General features: G+C 41.5%; 1 protein-coding gene across 1 annotated transcript in view; it reads right to left on the bottom strand.

The window, feature by feature from the left end:
* Positions 1 to 22,442, bottom strand: part of LOC117504214 (chemokine-like protein TAFA-2) — a 106,007-nt gene that overhangs the window by 49,227 nt on the left and 34,338 nt on the right. Inside the window, exon 2 of the mRNA XM_034163611.1 lies at positions 8,978 to 9,081. Within this exon, the coding sequence (XP_034019502.1) occupies positions 8,978 to 9,080 (103 nt within the window). The 5' untranslated portion in view covers position 9,081. The remainder of the gene's footprint in view (positions 1 to 8,977; positions 9,082 to 22,442) is intronic.

The following is a 22,442-nucleotide window of genomic DNA, read 5'->3' as shown; positions in this document are numbered from 1 at the left end:
GCTGTCCCAGAGCGGGGAGTCCGATAAGGTTCTCCACCCCTGTGCCTATTTCTCCCACAGGTTGACCCCGGCAGAGCGGAATTATGACGTCGGCAATCGGGAGCTCCTGGCGGTGAAGGAGGCCCTGGAGGAGTGGAGACACTTGGAGGGAGCTGTGGTTCCATTCACGGTTTTCACTGACCATCGGAACCTGGAGTATATTCGGACCGCTAAGCATCTGAACCCCAGGCAAGCCCGTTGGTCTCTATTTTTTGGACGTTTTGACTTCAGGATCACCTATTGCCCCGGGACCAACAACCAGCGGTCAGATGCACTGTCCCAGGTGCATGAAGAAGAAGTCAAAACGGAGCTGTCGGATCCACCAGAAAACATCATCCCGGAGTCCACTATCGTCACCACACTGACGTGGAACGTGGAGAACATCGGTGGACCATCAAACCGTTTGTACGTCCCACCAGACGCTAGGACTGCAGTTTTGGACTTCTGTCATGGTTCTAAGCTCACCTGCCATCCAGGGGTGCGAAGGACCGTGGCAGTTGTCCAGCAGCGGTTCTGGTGGGCGTCTTTGGAAGCCGACATCCGGGAGTATGTCCAGGCCTGTACCACCTGTGCCAGGGGCAAGGCAGTCCACCAACCAGAGAAGGGACTCCTCCAGCCACTGCTAGTGCCTCGTCGCCCCGGTCCCACATCGGCCTGGACTTCGTCACAGGTCTCCCTGCGTCCCAGGGAATGACAACCATCCTGATGATAGTGGACTGGTTCTCCAAGGCGGCCCACTTCGTGGCCCTCCCGAAGCTCCCGACGGCCCAGAAGACTGCAGACCTCCTGGTCCACCACGTCGTACATGATATCCCTGCGAACATTGTCTCCGACCATGATCCCCAGTTCTCCTCGCAAGTCTGGAGGAGTTTCTGTAGGGAACGGGGGCCACCGTGAGCCTTTCGTCCGGGTACCACCCTCAGACCAACGGACAGGCAGGAGCTGGAACAGGCCTTGCGATGTGTGACATCCGTGCACCCGACGGCCTGGAGTCAACATCTGGCCTGGATTGAGTACGCTCATAACAGCCAAGTCTCGTCTGCAACCGGCCTCTCCCCGTTCGAAGCATGTTTGGGGTACCAGCCCCCATTGTTTCCGGCTGTGGAGGGAGAGGTCGGGGTTCCTTCGTTCCAGGCCCACCTCAGGAGGTGCCGTCGGGTGTGGCGAACAGCCCGCTCTGCCCTGCTGAAAGCCCGGGCGAGGGCGAAGAGCCATGCAGACCGCCGAAGCACACCGGCCCCAGAATATCAGCCCGGGCAGGAGGTCTGGCTGTCTACAAAGAACATCCCGCTCAACACGGAGTCACCAAAACTGATGGACAGATATATCGGACCATTCAAGATCGCCAAAATCATCAGTCCAGCCGCAGTGAAGCTGAAACTCCCAGCTTCACTGCGGATCCATCCAGTTTTTCATGTCTCCAAGCTCAAACCGTATCACACCTCGGACCTTTGCACCCCCAGACCAGCGCCGCCTCCTGCCCGCATCATCGACGGCGAGCCTGCGTGGACAGTCCGCAGGCTCCTAGATGTTCGCCGGAGGGGTTGGGGTCTCCAGTATCTGGTGGACTGGGAGGGTTACGGACCTGAAGAACGCTCCTGGGTGAAGAGGAGCTTCATCCTAGATCCGGCCCTCCTGGCCGAGTTCTACCAGCGACACCCCGACAAGCCTGATCGGGCGCCAGGAGGCGCCCATTGAGGGGGGGGTCCTGTTGTGTGGGCCGCCCGAAGAGGAGGTACTACTGGCCAACGCCAGAGGGCGCCCTGCCTGTTGTGGGGTTTCAGGCACCAGAGGGCACAGTTACCATCCAGGAGCCAGGACTGACAGCTGTCAGCAATCACCATCAACTGCACCATAAAAGCCTGGAGGAGACATCACATCTCTGCCGAGATATCAGCTTAGCCGTTTTTGTGCCGTTCGCACATTGTTTGCTACTGAGTTTGCAGTCGTAACCTTTGTTTGCTCGCAGCTTGGAGCTGGGTTTGTGGAGGTTGGAGGGAGTTGGCGTTTCCCACTCCTCCTTTTCCTGAACTTTAAGCATACTATTGGTACTGCACGTTCTTAGTGTTCCTGTTTCTGGGAGTGGTGGATTTTCCCTCCGGAAGGAACTGTTAGTTTTTGCTGACTGCTTACTGGGTGTCCACACACCCACCATTAACCTGTTTTTTGTTCCTGCCAGCAGTACCGGATCTGACAGCTGGAAGCAGAGGCCACCTGGGGACTCAGGACTTGGCGCTTCGGCGTACTGCGGGTCTCTGTTGGCGGTGGAACCTTGTGGGCCCCGGCTCTTCTCTGGATAGGCATCTCCTACCCTCGGGCCTGCCCACACGTCACCTGTTGTATTTTGTGATTGACTGTCTAAAAGCAGTATTTGACCTGTTGTGCACATTTGCTGCAATAAATTGTATTTATTGGTTTATCTATTAACCGTTCATCTACGCCCCCTGTTGTGGGTCCGTGCATTACACTTTCCCCAACACTTTGAACTTGTTCCCTGTGAATTTGAAGACTGCCAGTAATAGGACTGGACTTATGTTGAGCACAAACAGACGGACGCAAAGACTTCGCAATACCTGATGGCCATATTTGATGCCCTTGGGTAAAAATGACCTGTTAAGTTTCCAAATCTGCACTTATGTATGCATACTTCTTTCATATGTTATGATCTCTGACCGACAACAACACAACACTCTGACATTTTCTGCTTCTGCGCTGAAAGCGACGTCGTAGTCAAAACATACGGTAGTGCGTGTTTCATGGAGATGTGTGTATTGTGATTTCCAGGAAATACCAGTGTTTTGTATGCATGTTATTTCTTGACTGCGACGGCGTTTTAGGGCCACATAGAATTTTTTTTTTTAGACTTCGAGAATAAAGTCATAATATTACGAGAATAAAGTCGTAATATTAAGACTTCGAGAATAAAGTCGTAATATTACAAGAATAAAGTCATAATATTATGAGAATAAAGTCGTAATTTTACGAGAATAAAGTCGTAATTTTATGAGAATAAAGTCATAATATGATATTTTGAATTTTTTCTCGTAATATTCCGACTTTTTTCTTGTAATATTACGACATTATTCTCGAAGTCCAAAAAAAAAAAAAAAAAAAGAAATTCAGTGTGGCCCTAAAACTCCGTCGTATTTGACAGACATTGACATGTTGATAATTTATGCAATTTGTTTTTAAGACAAGCACAGAGGAGTACTATCTGAAGGCTCAAAGGAAACATTATGATTACTGTAGCATATTTAAGGTGGGGGTAAGATTACATAAAGAATAACCCCTTGCAGACTCTCGTTCCCATCAGGATTTTAAGACGAGCTTTGGAGCCCTATGTCAGGCTAATGGTGGTAAATGGACCATTTGAAAGCTTTCCAGAGTGTGGTTGTTTATCTCTGTGACTGGAATATAAGCTGTGTGGCAAACATATTCAACATTTTTAATAACTTTACGGGCCATCTCTCCTCAAAGAAGCCACAGGCATATATCGAAACATGACAGAGCCAACAAGAACTCAACTGTTTCTAATCCGATCAGGCCGATTCACGCCAGCAAAATGTTGATAAAAGTATTTTAAATTACATTCTGGGTTCTATGAAAATTTGACTGCATTGTTATTATTTTTGGGGGGTGGGGGGGTGAGACCATAAGGCTGGTCTTCTTTCCAGGTTTGTGCATCAGATGGAATGAAATCACTTTACACACCTTATACTTTGTCGGGATATATTTCTCATCCTTATGATCCATTGTTATTATGTCTTTATTTTATTTATCTATTTATGTGTTTATTTGTTGCACTTGTAACAAAACTGGTTATTATTAATGTCAATGAAAATGACTGGCGATTATGTACAGCAATCAGGCTTTTTTTTGTGTAAAAATTGGTTTATTCAGGACACCAAAACTGTTTTTGATCATTTAGAAAGCAGTTTAAGCAAATTTACTTCCTAGTTTTGTCAAAATACAAACAAAGTCAAAGGAATTGTACTCAGTTCCCTCCACAATAACCTCTTCTTTTTATGATCATGAAAGAATGATGGATATAGATTACTGATAGATATCTGTAGTATTTTAGACAAAGCAAAAGTTACAGTTGTAGGTCAGTGTATATCGCTACTTTTATGTATTTCAACCACATTTCTTGGTGCATGAACAACTTTTGTTAGCTACGTATGGTGCTTGCAGCTATCCTCTTGAAATTATTTACCTCTCAGAAGTACTGAGGTGTAAGTCAGTGTTTAGCACCACTTTTCAGTGTTTGAACTACGTATGGTCAACTTTTGTTTCATGATAAAAACGAAGTGGTTAAAGATTTGCCAGGACCTTCCAAGCAAGGGGTCAGTCTGCATGTAATTTGGCATTAGGTTTAGAGTCTGGCCAATGTATTGGTTGGTCGATAATTTTGGCCTGGGTCAGCATTTCACAAACATATCGTATCAGCATTATTTTTGCCAATATAAAAAACTTTTGCTTTACCAAACATATTGGAAGTGGTGTGATCGCATCGCTCGTTCTGCAGAGGATGCGCCGACTGCATTGTTTACAATGCTGTCAAGCATGGCTGGGACCCCATCACCCCTTGGTCACATTATGTTCAAGCGAAAACAGAGAAGTAATTGTTTTGCTGGCAGCTAAGATGGCCCAAAATAGATGATTTTATGCAAATGTTGACAAAGCGCCTGCTAATCCAAGTGAAGACAGCATGACATATGTTGGTTAGTCGTCAGTTGTTATAAACGTATGTTTATTATAAAAGTATGTTTAAACTGTTAAGCATCAAGCCTCTGTTACATTTCTTTGTCATAATGGTTTGATAATGAAATCCTTGCCATTTTCAAGGTATTTTAGCGGCAGATATATCGATATCATAATTTTTTCCTTAAAAATATTGGTATCGGCTCCCCAAAAATCTATATCAGTCTGGCTCTAGTACAGTTTGAACCATTGATCCTTTGGTTAATGGACATGCTATCATCATCTTTTTTTCTTTTTGAAAAAGGAGGTTCTCTGTCAATTTTTGGAAATTTTAATTCCATAGTTGGTTCTCCAGATGACTTCTTGTTATGTTTTGTACAGTTTTCCACAGGGACAGACTGATGTGCAGCAGGCTTGCTGCATTGCTCACTGATGAGAGAACAAATATGAACCACTTTCACGTATCACAGATCCAAAAAAAAAAAAATACACACAGCTGTCAACATGTAGAAAAGAACGTTACAGTGCAAATACGCGCCTGTCTTTGCTGACACAAACCGTTTATTTAAAGAAGTGAAAGCTCACATGCGCTTTAGTAAATCAACTTGTTTTCTTGCTAGAATGAGCTAAATTCGTCCCGCTTTCCAAAGCGTGGGTTTAGCGTTACTCGTCATGTATTCTCGGCAAAGAAATAAATTTGCTCTTTTGGATGTGTTCTTGGTTCATTTCATCCCTTGAATGATAACGGGTTTACAGCAACGGAAATAACACCCAGGAGAAATTAGAGGCTGCGGTGGCTATCAGAGAGAAATTGAACGTGTGAGATTATTCTGATCCACGTTCTGGCGAAATGATGAGCGCCTTGAGTCTGGATCGCTGCCAGTCAAAGCACTTCAAAGCACTGGAGTCATATCTAATTGGTGAAGACAAAGAAGAGGGGTATGAATGTCTTCTATCATGCTCACAAATAGATGTCCCGTCCACCGGCAGCAACGCTGCGCATCACCAATTACCTGAGGCTGTGTATTGTCAGTGGGACTCCAAGCGATGAAACGCGAGCATTGGCCTCCACTTGTAATGTTGCTGAGTTGCCATAATTGATCTCCCTGGGTTTACCGGTGATGGCTTGACAACACTTTTAATGAGGCAAGGGGATGAGCTTGAATCATACCTCCAAAATAGAGGGTTCGATCCAATTACGAGTGTGGCATTTTATTTGCGATGGTGCATAATAAGAATTTCGTCTGCCAATGCCTCACATGACAAGTGCCATCTAGTGTAGACTCAGTCTTCCATATGTTTTGTACAGTTTCTATCATCTCATCAAAAGATGTCCACGTCTGCATGGAATGGTACCTTTCACATTGGCGAAACAATGTGTCAAACCTGTTCATGTCTCTGGGTCCATCAGTCATTTGAGATTGAGAGATGCCTGGAAAGAGCTTCGGGAGGTCGTTGGACAGAGGTGTTTGGCGATGACAATATCATTGCGGGAAAACGAAGGTCCAAGTTTTAGAGTCTTGGTGCTCTCAGCCTTACTGCATTGTGTTATGATGTGGATGGTAACCAGTGACCTAAGGTGATGCCTTGAAGTCATTGGTACTTGGTTAGATCCTTGGGTAGGGCTAGAAACACTTAGTGTCAAATGAATGGATAGGTACAGAGACTGTTGTATTGTGAGCCAACATCAGCTATGACATTGTGGTCATGTGACGGGTTTCTCTGGGTATGATCCAGCATGCAGCATGATTACGCCCATGTTATGTGGTGGATTTGGCAATGTAGTGTACCACTGCATGCTCCTAGACCTGACATCGGCACTAAAGTTGAAGACACTTCCGTCACTCAGCCATTTATATGAAATGGAAACAGAATTCAAAGCTAGCAGAAAGTCACTTTTAAAGCTGTGTGTGTGTTGGGGGGGGTACGCCAATCAAGAACTTGTGGTATTCCATTGGTCAAAATTTCACATGTGGGACTAGAAGAACCAGGGCTACAACACTGTTGATTGCTAATTGGTTATACCCCTTTAAGTCTCTCAGTAAGGACGTTTATGGAGAAATGATCACCATAACATTGTGGTTTGTTGTGAGTCGAAGGTAGTGTTGCCAAGCCTCATGAGACAAATAAGCAACTGCAGCATCAAAAACAAGCCCAATACTCTTATAGCCTGTTACAGCCTATGTGTCTACATTAAGAACATATTAAAATGAAACCACTTCAAAAATGTTAAAATCAAAAACAGGATGTATTTCACCTACAAACAGAATATGAGGGAAGAGAAAACTCAATTAGAATGTCTTGATTTTTCAATGCCTGGCCTAGACCTTTATTTGATTCTAAAAATAAGTGTGGTATATCATGTCCTTGTCCTGAAGGAGATACAGATGGACCACTGGTGGTGGAAGCAGCAACATGTTATATGATTGTTTACACCTTGACACGATCTCAGGGACCCCAGAGCTCTCCCTGCTCGACCTACAGTTAATTATCTCTGTCAGGTATGTCCAGTCAGTCAAGTGATGGAAGAGACTAGACTGGGCTCATTTAGCTGTGGCTGGAGTAGGTCAGGTCAGGCAAAGGAGCGCGTGCTGGTGCTGGATGTTGCTACTGATGGCTAAAACAAAAAGTTATAATGATGAGTGACCAGTACAGGATTTAGAAAAGGTACCGGAATTTTCATTTCTTTTGTGTTTCTTCACAAACACTGCAGTACCAATGAAGGTCCTGTGGCAACTTTGTGCAGTGGGCTTGTGACCACAGGCTCCTTGGTTCAAATCCCATATCAGACTGAAAAATCACTAAGGACCCTTGGGCAAGGTCCTTCCATGTTCCTGTGTGCCTACACATTCAAGTTTAATTGCCTGGCATCCTTTACAACCATCGATAGAACGTCTTTTAGTCCCCAGATTGTACTAAGTTTTGCCTTGCTCTCTAGCATTTCAGTAACTGTGTTTTTGATTCCATGTTAGACATTTGCTGCCATTCCAGATTCATGTAGTTCACCTGCTGTCTTGGACTCTGTGGAATAAGAATCTATGGTTACTCAACTCTGCTGCCTAGATCTTTGAAAGAAGATATCTCCATTTGGAATGACCACCTGTGTACTGAACCTTGCCTGTTTTTTAACTACCCTTTTGCCTCCTGTTGTTAGCTGCAATTAACTACTTCTGTTGAAACCTGTTCAAACTACCTTTTCTTGTGGTTCTCTGCGCTGAGATCCTTGCCACGATCTGTTACCCATTAACTATTCATAATAGTGTTTATCACAGAAGGAAACAAATGTATATCATTATTAAGTCAATACTCGCCCTTAGTTATTAAATCAATACTCGCACTTAGTTATTAAGTCAATACTCACCCTTAGTTATTCAGTCAATACTCGCCCTAAGTTATTAAATCAATGCTCACCCTTAGTTATTAAGTCAATACTCGCCCTTAGTTACTAGATCAATACTCACTCTTAGTTATTAAGTCAATACTCGCACTTAGTTATTAAGTCAATACTCACCCTTAGTTATTAAGTCAATACTCACCTTTGTTATTCAGTCAATACTTGCCCTTAGTTATTAAATCAATACTCGCCCTTAGTTATTAAGTCAATACTCACACTTAGTTATTAAGTCAATACTCGCCCTTAGTTATTAAGTCAATACTCACACTTAGTTATTCACTCAATACTTGCCCTTAGTTATTCAGTCAATACTTGCCCTTAGTTATTAAGTCAATACTCACACTTAGTTATTCACTCAATACTTGCCCTTAGTTATTCACTCAATACTTGCCCTTAGTTAGTCAGTCAATACTCGCCCTTAGTTATTAAGTCAATACTCACACTTAGTTATTCACTCAATACTTGCCCTTAGTTATTCAGTCAATACTTGCCCTTAGTTATTAAGTCAATACTCACACTTAGTTATTAAGTCAATACTCGCCCTTAGTTATTAAGTCAATACTCACACTTAGTTATTAAGTCAATACTCGTCCTTAGTTATTAAGTGAATACTCGCCCTTAGTTATTAAGTCAATACTCGCCCTTAGTTATTAAGTCAATACTCACATTTAGTTATTAAGTCAATACTCGTCCTTAGTTATTAAGTGAATACTCGCCCTTAGAGCAACAGAAATCCCATTTGTGGACCTGCATGGATATGTAACTACAACATGAGTGATGAAGAAGAAGGATTTTGTGCGGGAAACAAAGAAAAACAAATGTTGCTTTTGCTGGTGTACCCACCTGTAGTGCCCTCTGCTGATGTGGACATCTCACAGATACCGATGACAAGCACCATTAGAAGTACGGCTCCTTTGTGTCTGGCCTGTGTGTATCGCTCACTCATCCTGTTAAAAAAAAAAAGTACAGAGGAGTGCATGAGCCGTCTTCTTGAAGCGGTGCATGGGCATGATCAGGTGCAAAACAATGTCCTCACAAATCTTAGTTTTCAGCATCATGGTATTATTTTAGTGTTGTAACAATGGTAAATGGACTGCATTTATATTGCGCTTTTCCTCTGCATAAGACACTCAAAGCGCTTTACATTAATGCTTCACATTCACCCTGCCATACAAGACACTCACTAGATACTGGGAGCAACTAGGGGATTAAGGAGCTTGCCCAAGAGCCCTTAGTGATTTTCCAGTTATGCTGGGATTTGAAGCAAGAATCCTCTGGTCTCAAGTCCAACACTTAACCACCACATCATCACCTCCCCGATGAACAATGAACGTAGGCATGCACTTGTGAAAACTGTGATTTGAGGATCAAAGTCCCAATTGCATTAATCAAGTCATCACTTACGGCTATTAATTCGGATTGTAATGAGGCTTTATTTGGCACAAAAGTGGAAGAGGGTTCTGTTCTCACAGTTCTTCTTGGAGCTGAAGGCATATTTGCTCTCACCAAGAAGAGATACAGCATCTTATCCGCCATCTTACTTTTCCAAACAAACTACAGCTGTGAATGAGACCGAGCTCTCGGTCTCCAACGCTCTTCAACAGAGCACCAATGTGAACAGAAGGTGAAGGCCCTGAGCTACCCCGACGGGATTTACTAAGTCTTTCTTGGCTCTGCGGCGGAGTGGAAGGGAGCAGACAGACCACAGGCTGAACCGTCCCTCCGCACTACCTTATACCCCTGCACCGCCTTCGACTAATCAAGTCTGGGCCGCACTGCTTGAACCATCTGGCACGTCGGCTTATCACTGACAGACAGCGATCTAATTTCAAATGGGATGCAGGAGCGATTCTGTAATTACTGGAAGGGGTGCGGTATCATGTGCTGTAGTCATACACTGTTACAAGATGCGTTTACGCCTTATTTACAGCCTTCCACCTCTAATCCGCCTGCCTCATTGACATATAGATTGGCTAAACCTCATTGGGATTCTCAAATTATCTACATAATTAAGTTATTTTAGAAAACCAAAGTTGGCTCATCAGGCATCACACTGGAATAAGGAAATGTGTCAAAACGGTCTTTGGAGTAACAGGAAGGACTCTGGTGTTCAATTCACGCACCAACTCCCCAAGATCCCTGTCAATCATCATGGCATGGCGTCGTCTTTGAAGATGATGCAATGTCCATCGTGGGAGTGGGACACAAACTCAGCCTACTTTTACCAAAACAAAATTCTAATAAAAATGGCCACACCTCCTCAGTGACCAGAACTCACACCTGTCTTCAGTCCCCTAATTACCCTAGTACACAAGCTAGCCAAACGCTCAATGCCCGTTTGTCTTGTTCCTGGCATGACCATTAATGAAAGATTTTCACAGCTTTAAGACAAAATTCTCTGCTTGATCTCACAAACTGAGTCACCGTGCAAGCTGACTAGTGAGGGAAGCCACCAAGACACCCATGACAAATCTGCCGGAGTTTAAAGGAAGGGCCTCGTTTGTAGAACCCAGGCCAATTCGAGGCTTGATTCTAACTGCCTTTGTAACTTTACGGCGTAAATTAGCTTAAACGGATAAGTTATTAAAAAAATTGCTCGCTGTACAGGCGTCATGAACAGGAACACAGATGTAGAGATTGAAACCACTTTATGCACCAGGTTGAAAACACGTTCTGCTGCAAAGGTGGACATGTAAAAACATCGACACCAATAGGGATTGACTCGCTTTTGGAACTAGTCTGAAATGGCCATTTAAGAAACTGCAGGTTTTTGCCACTTCCGCATTGGTTTCATTTTTCAGCACCAGCATTGTTGTTTGACACAGAAGTTGTATCTACAATTGGAATTTTGTCTTGTTGTGTTTGTGTCGGTTCCGCTGCCCACCTTTCGAACCTGCATTAACAGATTTCCTTTCAAGCGTATTAAAAACTGCAACAACAAATCCTCGTCTTTGATCAAACCTCTCACCGTGAGCGTGCCGTCCTTCTCTGTGAAACTTACTGAATGGCAGCAGACCTTGTTTTTTTTTTTTTTTGAAAGACTTCACTGAGGTATGACCTTGATGAGTAGGCACGCCGGCTGAGAGCCACTGCTTGGAAAACATTTCCACTCCCACTAAGATGAAACGGCTTAACAGTCACGGCTAATTCCCAGTGCCATTAAATCAAAAGAAACGAGGCATTTGCATTCAGTAATATCACGCCACCTCAGTAGGCCTGTGCAATAACACAACGCACATTATGACAAAGTAAATTCGATTTCATTAATGACCCTCAGGAGACGGCGGACACGATTCGTAACTCTTGAGGTTATGGATGGATTTTAATGAATGTTTTGACTTGAAAATTGGTACCATTTCACACCAGTAGGAGATGCTTTTACGTAGTCATTCCTACATACTTTAAACAAAGTAGAGGTTTATGGACAAATGGATGTCTGATAGTGACCCAGGCCATTACCCACAATGCAATGTGGTGCTCACAAAGGTGAAATATTTGGAAGAGTTACAATTTGGCACCATTTCTGGTGTTTTTTCCCTGAATATTTGAAGATACACGCACAGAACAGAAGTTGACAGTTGCAGTTTGACTTGCTGACAGTTCAAGAAGCTTTGCAGATCTTAGCACAGTCAAAAAGAAGCAAACAGGGAAATCACTGAAGGATTTTGCGTCCATGTGTAACCTGCGTCGCTTTGTCCCACTCTGAGATTGGACCCACAGTTCCCAGGACAGGAGGCGGGCACTCTGCCAAACCCATGGACTCTAGCAACTTTCACCAGAGTGTCCTATGTCCTTGGTGAGTGAGGTTTACTTGATGTCTTTTGCACAGCACCATATTGCATTATGGGTACTGACAAAGTACCAACTGGTGTTTTTTGTCAATCGAAATAGAATTTGGTTGTTTTGGTTTTCTATGTCTGATTGGGTTAACTAGCCCGAGTTAGTTTTAATTGCAAGTCTTGCAGTGATGCCAACAGTCCTGCAGAGGGCAGGACAATCCTGGTATTTACCCCTGTGTCCCATGTCCTGCATGGGTGTGTGCAGGACGCCCATTAATCCCACATTTATGTGGGTCTGGACATGCCCTCAGATGCCCTAGTTACGCTTTGCACCCTTGGAGCTCGTGTCCCACATTGGTATGTTCAAATGTTGGCAGGTAGGAGTCTTGATAAAGACTGGGGATTAGTGTGTGTAGTGGTCACGATAAAATGCACTAACACATGACTTACGATACAAGATGATGATCTGGTTGAGCAGAGGAAACGGCGATCAACCTGAACAAGGGTAGATACCATTTATGGTCACATTTTGCACAATATCATTAGCAGCTTGGGTCCGACCATAGACTTATAGATGCCCAGACTATGGACGTCAAAAGGCACTGATGGTTAAACTGGTAAAGGAGGATATTCCAAGCTATAACAACTTCATAATAAAGTTCACCCAAGTGAGTTTCATTGACACGGCACAAAACTCCACAATGGAACTCAAACGGCATGATGTCGGGTCAAGAAGATTTCTAATCAAAAGGTACATTCTAGACCAGATTACCTCTTGGATCAACTTCATTTCATTGTCCAACAAACTTATAAATGGTGATATCAGTTCTACCCCCTCCCCGCCACCTAACCTACTCACATTTTATCATTTCTGTTCCAATAATCATGCTCCACCTCCACCTTTGCTATGGGTTCAACATATTTACAGTGACCACGTTTGCGGATAAAGTCAGCAAATAATCCCACGGGTACTATTAGATCATTTCAATTTCAACATATTTTCCTTTATATAGCGCCAAATCACAACAGAGTTGCCTCAAGGCGCTTCACACAGGTAAGGTCCAACCTTACCAACCCCCAAAGCAACAGTGGTAAGGAAAACTCCCTCTGAGGAAGAAACCTCAAGCAGACCAGACTCAAAGGGGTGACCCTCTGCTTGGGCCATGCTACAAACATAAATTACAGAACAATTCACAGAACAATTCACGGATGAATATACAAGAAATGCTGTTGGCACACAGGACAGGAGGATCGCCAACACGAATACAACTCCCATCTCTGCATGAAGCTGCACCTTAAAGAGAGAAAAAACAGAATCAGGCATCAGAAAGACAAAAAAGTACTGTAGAATTTGCCAGCATTAAACAACAAGAAAAACAGAGAAATACTAAGGTGAACATGGAAAAGTGCTAGATAAATGCAGTCCATTTATATTCATTTAATTACCAAATAAAACATATCCACTGGCATGTGTACGCTTTTTTCTTAGCTTATACTCGCATTTACGTTGGGTTTCCAACTCCAAAATTGGTGAGTCAATTTAACTCATCGCCAAAATGAAAATTAGTTCATTAAAATAACTCATTTGTCATTATGTGTTATGTCTTTTGAAGTATGTAGTTTTTACAGGGTTGTGGTTTCCAACATTTTTTAACTATGTGCCTGTAGAAACTTTGCTACAAGCAAAACGTAGGTCTCATTTTTTTAGATTTTTGTGATTTAAGCAGTGCAAGAACACTTAACCAGCCTCTTTAAAGGTGCATTAATATTTGTGGGTTACTCTAACATGTTTTAAGACCCAGTGGAACTTCTGCTAAATTAATAAGGGTCTATTTTGTGACTGTACCACGCCATCCTTTAAATTTGTTGATTAGATGCAGTAGTATTTCTTTTCTCAGATTTCTACTCTGACCACAAACCCTTCATGAGGATTTATCATCTATTTGTAGACAATCTTGTTTAACTGGACCTGAACCCAAATCACTGGCACCAAGACCACTTTCAGTGACCATTCTGATGAGCGCTACATCAACAGATTAAACAGTGGGAAGCATCTTGTTATGAAGTCTTATTGCAGAAGGGTTTAAAGATGCATTAGCTAAGTCTGGACATTTGATTTTGGCAGAAGAACAAAGCGGAGCACTTTGATGAAGTTGGAGAGTGTGAGCAGACCTCGATGCTGACCTCTTTTTCTCCTTGTTGTCCCATTTGTGTCAGTTATTTTCCTCCTTTGATGGGTTTATACAAATACTTTTCATTAGTGAGTAAAAGACTCTATCGACCTTGGCCTATTAATAGTAAGTGTTTTGCAGAGGAGAAGAAAATGGAATGCATTTGCCACCTGCTCTCTGCAGGATTGAAGGAGACTCTTAAGGCAATAGTAACCATGTAGAAAATTACTTCTCCACCATTTAAACCTTGTAGGGTGAAGAAAAAGTAAATACAAGGGCTGGAATTTTCTGACATCAATAGACTGACCAGCACTTTTTATATAAATGTTTTAACGTTAAAGCTGGTAAATTAGTAGTGATCTGTTCTGATTAGTACTGGGTTGGAACTTGGGACACCACTTGGGAAAACCTGGAGCAGTGTACAGGTTTCTCCATGTAGAACTAGAGTTGCTTCATGAAGGCCATCTGGTGTCAAATTTGTGGCAAAACCTGAGCAACCAGAAGCAAACAAAAGCAAAAAAAAACATCTGGAAAATATCACACTTTCTAACTCAGTTTCGATGGCATTCTAACTTAAACCTCTGGTGCCGACACCATCGTATATGACGGCTAAGACCAAGCTTTACTAAATTATAAGTAACTTTTTAATGACATGAGATAGAAACTTTTTCTTTTTTTTTTTTGCTGAAAAGTTAACTCCGCGGACTTTCGAGCCAGCCATCGGCCATCTTTGTAGTCCTCATAGAAGCTGTGTGATGACATGCGCAATGTGAGTGTCCAATCGAATTGGATCACTGTCACATGGTTTTCTAAAATCCAATTGTAGGGCAGATTTAAATCACGTGAAAAGCCAAAGATCATTTTCAGGAGTGATATGTTACTAGTTGATCCGTTTGAATAGCCCCCTGGGTGCTCCAATGAGTACATACTATTAGTACATACTCAGTGCACCCTGTGCCATTACGCACAGCGATCAGTGAAAGCAGATGGAGAGCCTCTGATGAGAATCTCACGTGAAAGCTGCTTTAGGAGCAGCACAGAACAGTCAAAAACAGAGTAGAAGTTTGTGTTGTAACCTTTGTGTAATAGCAGACAGAAATTGTTTGGAGATGAAGACAAAACAGAAAAAGCGCATAGACCATTTTGTATATATTGTTCAAAATGTGCATTTGTGTTTATTGGTTGAACCTTTTTGTTGTACAGTCTTTCACACAAGACCTCAAATTACCTTTATTAAGTGTCAAAACAGTTGTTTATTATAGTTTGCTGTGTGTTTTGAATAAATGTGTGTGGAAAATTATTTTCTGCTTCTCTTCTTTCTTTCTTATTTTTGTTTGTAAACCTTTATTACACTTATAAAACACAACAAAAGCATATATATTCTGAAAGCACAGGTTGTCCTGAAAAAAAGAGACATAAAACTTGATTGTGGGATGCAGGGAGAGCTGTTAACAGCAATAATAAAACATTTATGCCAGGCGAGTGAACTGTCCAAAAAATGCCCTCGGACCCCAGAGGGTTAATTTATTGAACTTAAATGTAAATGTTAATGTTCATAGGCATAGGCAGAGATAGATGGTAATTAATGTTGATTTTTTTTTTTCAAAAAAGGTTACTGAACTTTTGCAGAAAAGTTTGACTTTTGTGCATAAATTCTGATCAACATTGAAATATACCAAAAGTGACAACATGGTAACGTCTGAGTTGGTACGAATGGGACTTGCAGATGTTCTTTTTTGTTGTTGTTCTTTTGGATCAAGTATTATTCCATAAATATCGTGCTTTTGAGGCCGCTTTAATGCAAAACATAATGCATTTTTACTTTCATGCCAGTAATCATTTTATGAGCGCAAGATTCAATTTTCAACCTTGTGTTAAACGCGAGTGTGACTAAACCATAAAAAGATGGACTTTTCCTCCTTGTATCTGCAGCTGGACTGGATACAGGGATTACCCACCCCCGGTCTCCTTCTCTATCTCCGTATTTCCTTGGACCGTGACAGAAACTGTCACCTCAGACGGCTGCAGGGAACCAATTGCTCCGTCAGAGAACAAACATCGCTGATTTGCCAAAGCACAGATGTTCTCTTCTGACAGTTTAGGAGAGAAGCTCTCAACCTTGTCACACCAAACAAGGGAGTTTGCCCACGTTTTTTTTTTTTTTTTTCACACATATCTGGAGCATCTGCTGCAAATCCTTCTGGGTTCACTTCATAAACAAAATGTGACAGCTGTCACAGGCTGGTGAAGAAGATGTATTAACTTAATGCTATGAAACAAGCACCAACTGTTACATATTGTCTTGATTTACTACTCAAAGGGTAATACAACCGTTAGAAAACGAACAAAGCAGCTATTGTTCAACGGATCAGGTCCGGGTGCATGTGCAGCAGCCTGCATGCAAAGGAACCACTTTGAGTCCTGGATGGCAACCACCCAAGCAGACAACAAGTCCATCCCCACCTCTTGAAAGTATAACCACCTATCTGCTGGAGCCTGGTATCATGATTTAAGTGATACTCCTCATCTTCGTCTTGCTAACTGTTCCTTTGGTAATAAGTCATTCCAGTCATACCCAGGGAACAAGAAGTCCTCAACGCACTTGTGACCTAATGGCTATGAAGATAGATGAAGGCAGCAGCAGGTCCTCATACCCCAATCGTCTAGGATTTCCAAGACTAATCTGTCAAGGACGGGGTTTTTAGGTGTGCAATGACATTCTCATGTTAAACTAACCCACACAGAGGTGTCTCAAGATTAACCCTTTGTTGTGTGTTGGGGGGGTTTGGCTGGACAAGGTTGGGTTGTTTTGTGTTTGTTTGCCTTCCCAGGTGATTGGGGGCTGTTCTCTGAGGAAAATGTGCTGCAGAAGAGTCTCTCCTCTGTTACAATGATTGGCTGCACCTGTTGCATTCTTGTGCGGCTCTCTATTAGGACAATCCACGACATCTGTGATGTTCACGTGCAGATCTGAGGACTTCCAGCTGGTACCAATGTAGTGATGAAGAACTACATTTAAACCAGCAGTGAGTTGGATAAGATGGCCGGAGAATACAACCTTGTGACGACCGTGTGGGGACGCTGAGGGCCGTTTCAGAGTCTGACATCGCGCCTGTGAAGGAGGACGAGGGTGAGAGACAAACGTTGTCAGCACACGGCAGAGGTGAATATTCTGAAAAGTTTATCCGTGAATGTAAATTGGCGTCTTATACGCAGCTATAAGTAATTATTGGTGGAAAGTGTTTGGCGTGCTCCTCACGGCAGTGGCGTGCGGATTAATGATCCTCCACTGGCTGTGAGCAGCAGCCTCCTTGAATTAAGTTGGAATTCAGCCTTAAACGTGTAGCTGATAAGTTTGCCTCCAAACAATATTTCGTAGTAATAGTGTTGAATAATCTCATCTCTGTTCCTCCTTTGCAGAGTACAGTTCTGGGAAAAAGTCACCTGGGGGGGTGTCAGCGGAACTCCTGAGTCCTGAACGTTCGGACTCCGACTGTTGAGACGCTGAGAGAGCGCGCCGCCTTTTCACCTCACCAGAACTTTAATTAATTAGTATTTTATGTATAGCACAAAGGGGAGAAAAATAAATGTGTTTTCTTTTTGGAACTGCTTCTGATTATTTCATGCTGGGTTCAGTCAGATACTGGACCGCTCCTCACTCCGCGCCTTATCCATAACACCCTTATCTTATCTTATCTAAAAGGATTCCGTCAAGGACCCAAGGATCCTCCAAAAAGACCTGGTACCAAAGTTTTTCCTTTTGGTGGCTGATTAACCTCAGTCTCACAGCCATACAATAAGACAGTGAGCACCAGTATGTTAAAGACTTGGCTCTTACTTCCCCTACAAAGATACTGAGATCGGCAACCACCTCTGTCCACTGACCTTGGGATGCCATAATCTCTCCCGAGGCATCTCTCAGTCAGTCTTAAAAGACAAGGGCCCAGAGACATGATCTTCAGATTATCAGACGTATTCACAACATTGTTATAAAATCTAAATTCTGTCCTGTTTATTAATTCAGTAATTGCCTTAGTTAAGTTTTCAGTCATTTATGTTCACATTTAGCTGTTCTTATCTGATTATCGTGAGATGACTACTTAAATTAAAACCTGTTTTGTTTTGTTTTCACCAAACAGGGACATCTAATGTGTTGGTTATCTCCTTTGTGTCATATTAAATGAAATGCCAACATATCTAACTGTAAGGCAAGAATGCTAACCACGAACCACTGTAGTGCCCCAATACAAAAATGTCTAACTTTTAAACTCCATACTTTGAAAAATTATAGTACACTGACTTCATCTGATGATGATGCAAGCTCACTAGGCTAGGCACTTTTGAAATATAGTACACTGACTTCACCTGATGAATATACAAGCTTACTGTTTAACTAGCGAGCTAGCAAATATTATGTAAACAGATAAGTGAGCTACCAACATAAAATTAAAATTCAAACTGTTTTTTGACCAAACATGAACATTTGATAAGTTGGGAATCCCCTTTGTGTCATATTAAATGAAATGCCAACATATCTAACTGTAAGGCAAGAATGCTAACCACGAACCACTGTGGTGCCCCTATACAAAAATGTCTAACTTTTATACTCCATACTTTGAAAAATTATAGTACACTGACTTCATCTGAAGGCGATGCAAGCTCAATAGGCTAGCAGTCATACCACCTCCAAGCTAACTAGGCGTGCTATGATGAAGAACCATTAGTGGATGGAAAAGCTCGCTAGTTAGCTAAACAGTGCACTGGCTATGCAAATATTATGTAAACAGATAAGTGAACTACCAACATTATTTCAAATGTGTTAAAAATTAAAATTAAAATTGTTTTTTTGACCAAACAGGAACATTTGATGAGTTGGGAATCCACTTTGTGTCATCTTAAATGAAATGCCAGCATATCTAACTGTAAGGCAAGAATGCTAATAAGTGCTACCTAGCTAAACAGTCCACTGGCTATGCAAATATTACGTAAACAGATAAGTGAGCTACCAACATTATTTCAAATGTGTTAAAAATTAAAATTCAAATAGTTTTTTTTTTTTTTTTTTTTTTTGACCAAACATCAACATTTGATGAATTGGGAATCCACTTTGTGTCATCTTAAATGAAATGCCAACATATCTAACTGTAAGGCAAGAATGCTAATAAGTGCACTAGCTGTTTAGCTACCTAGCTAAACAGTGCACTGGCTATGCAAATATTACATAAACAGATAAGTGAGCTACCAACACTGTTTCAAATGTGTTCAAAATTAAAATTCAAACTGTTTTTTTTGACCAAACAGGACCATTTGATGAGTTGGGAATCCACTTTGTGTCATATTAAATGAAATTCCAACATATCTAACTGTAAGGCAAGAATGCTAACCACGAACCACTGTGGTGCCCCAATACACAAATGCCTAACTAACTGCATACTTCAAAAAGTTATAGTACACTGACTTCACCTGATGAATATGCAAGCTTACTAGGCTAGCAGTCATACCACCTCCAAGCTAACTAGGCATGCTATGATGAAGAACCATTAGTGGATGGAAACGCTAACTAGCTAAAGTGCACTGGCTACGCAAATATTATGTAAACAGATATGTGAGCTACCGACATTGTTTGAAATGTGTTAAAAATTAAATATAACTACAGAAAAGTTCTGCATAAGATGTGACATTCAGCTCAAAAATGGTGGTAGGGATGGCACATGGTGACATGTGAGGGACACTTCCACCGGCGGTGTGAACGACACCTGACCGAGGGTCGGGCTTGCATTTTTTGCAGAAAGAATATCAGTACAGTAACTCGAAACCCACGCTGAGTGCCCTTTCAGAGTTAACCACCAAAACGACCTTCCATAACGTCACGTCGAGATGCTATCTGAGAGGCAGCGCTCATCCAAACCGCAACAGCCAAATGGCCTGAACCTTCGTTTTACTTTTGATCAAAGCGTCCATGCATCACAGTCAGGATCCAGTGTTCTGTTTCACTCCCTCCCAATAACGTCTGGAACCATCAGCAGGTAGATGATCGCCAGGCAGCTCTGAAACAGCCTGTTCTTATAGTTAAGACACTGCAGTCTGTTTGTAATTGCTGTCTTAGCTAAAGCTTTAAAGCTTTAGTTAAGTCATAATTATGACTTATCAATAAGAACAGTTTGAACGCACTTTAGAAAAGTACATCTGTGTCACATCGGATATAGATGGATTAGAAACGCTGTATCATAACTGATACTTTTTTCAACATGAAACGCCTACATATCTATTCTAAGAATACTTTTGCATGGCAACAACACTGTGGAAACGGTTCAGCAATTATGTTGACATCTGAAAGCGTATTGTCGAGAATGCCCAATACTCTGCAAATAATTTGGAGTTGGGAGGAGGGGGGCAAAAATATATATATAATTAAAGGGATATGGCCACTGAGTTTTTAAGATTTAAGTCATAAAAAGAATTTTCTTTGGCACCACTATAATTTTGTTTATTAGTCTTTAAATGGGGGTTTAATAATTGACATTGCCCTTATGAACAAAATTCACGTTGTCTACAGGAAATGAATAAATAGTTCCCCTGAGGGGGAAAATTTACAAAGAACAGACAGCTTTGAACTACTTACAATAACGACTTATACAGTCTGTGACAGTGACATCATAAGAACACGTGGGGGCTTCCCCTGACTTGCGTGAGGGATATTGGGAAGCACATGGTGACAGCCAATCAGAGTAAAGAAAGGAAGGATTCAAAATGGTGGAAAATACTTGTTTCTTGATCAATCTAATGTTTCTCATATATTTTGTAAACGTTAGCAAGAAATAAACACTAAGAAGTCTAAAAATTCTGTTTTAAAAACCAGATAACACCACAGATGTTAGCAAAACATGCAAAACATTTCAAAAATAATCTGATGTTATAATGCTCAGATTTCAGTAGAAAGTACATTTTGTCAGTGTTGTGAAATTTGAAAGGCCGTATAGCTTTAAATGTACTTAAATAGCTTTTCACTGTACTTCTTAGAATGTCATAGATTATTTCAACTAAAATAAAAGAAATAATTAAAAATGTTAATGTTTGTTCAGTTTTCACCTGGAAAAATGAATACACCCCTTCAGACTGGGATCCAATAAATCAACATACAAGTTTGACCATGAGTTTGAAGAAAATAACAGAGTTTTAATCCAATTTTGGACTTAACTTAATGAATGATTACAGGTCAGTCAGAGACAAAGTGATTTATTTATTTATTTATTTATTAAATTGGTTAAAAGTTAAAGTTACAGGCCTGTGTCAAATGTCCAAGATTGTCAATGTCGCCAAATTTTTGAAGAATTTCATTCTTTTATCATGAATAAATCATTCTAAATTGTTATTAGTAATAGTCACCAAACACATTTTCTGTCCAGATTTCAAGGCTACAGACATTTTTTTTTTTTCAGTGACAGGATGCAGAGTGTTTCCACTAACAACCACAACAAATTCAATTTAGTGGTGAAAAAAAAAAATACTCTTAAGTGGAAATGTTTTTCGATCCTTAAAGCGTTTATCTGTTGGTTCTGAAGCTTTTTCTTAAAGTCAAAATAGCAACATCAGCACAAACTATACCTGAGCTCATTTTCTAAAGGATATTCTGTTAAAGTCAAACTGTCAAAAGCAAATTAAGGTCAAAAGGAGGTTAAATCAGCAAACAGCAGCGTGTCCACTGGGACGGTTTCTGCACAGGACATCTCAATGACGGCAAAAGTACACGCAGCCGAATAAATAAATGATGTTAAAGTAATTAAGTTCATTCTTGACTGGCAGTCAGGTGTGTGGGATCCTGCAAAATAACTCATTTTCTTTCAGTTTGCAGTCGTCTCTTCAATCCAGCTGACAGCAGCGCTTATTGTTCCACTTAACGGCGAGGGATCAAACGCCTCTTGACAGTCACAGGACACGGGTTTGTGTCATTTTTGTGATTAAAAACTGAAGGTTTTTGGACTGAATGCAATTTGTTGCAGTTTAATTAAGACAGAGAGACATTAAGATCCCATGTCAAACGGCAAGGTTTTTAATTCATCCTGTTTAAAAAACAGTGGTGGCCTCGGTGGATACCACACTAAGGCTCCGGAATTCAATGAAACTAACCAAAAAAAAAAGCTAATTTCAATCTCCATCTACGTATAAATAAAACCACACATGCATTGAGAGAGAGAGCAAAGGAAGAAGCGTCTGCTTCGGCTACATCATACTACAATTTGAGTGTTTGTTTATGTCTGATTTCTTCCAAATTCAATTTAATTTCAATTTCAATTCAATTTATTTAGTTTATACAGCACCAAATCACAACAAAGCTGCCTCAAAGTGCTTCACACAAGT

Source organism: Thalassophryne amazonica, chromosome 22 (genome assembly GCF_902500255.1).
Source record: "Thalassophryne amazonica chromosome 22, fThaAma1.1, whole genome shotgun sequence".
NCBI lineage: Eukaryota > Metazoa > Chordata > Actinopteri > Batrachoidiformes > Batrachoididae > Thalassophryne > Thalassophryne amazonica.
The sequence above is the reverse complement of the archived record's forward strand: the minus strand, read 5'-3'. Positions and strand labels throughout refer to the sequence as shown.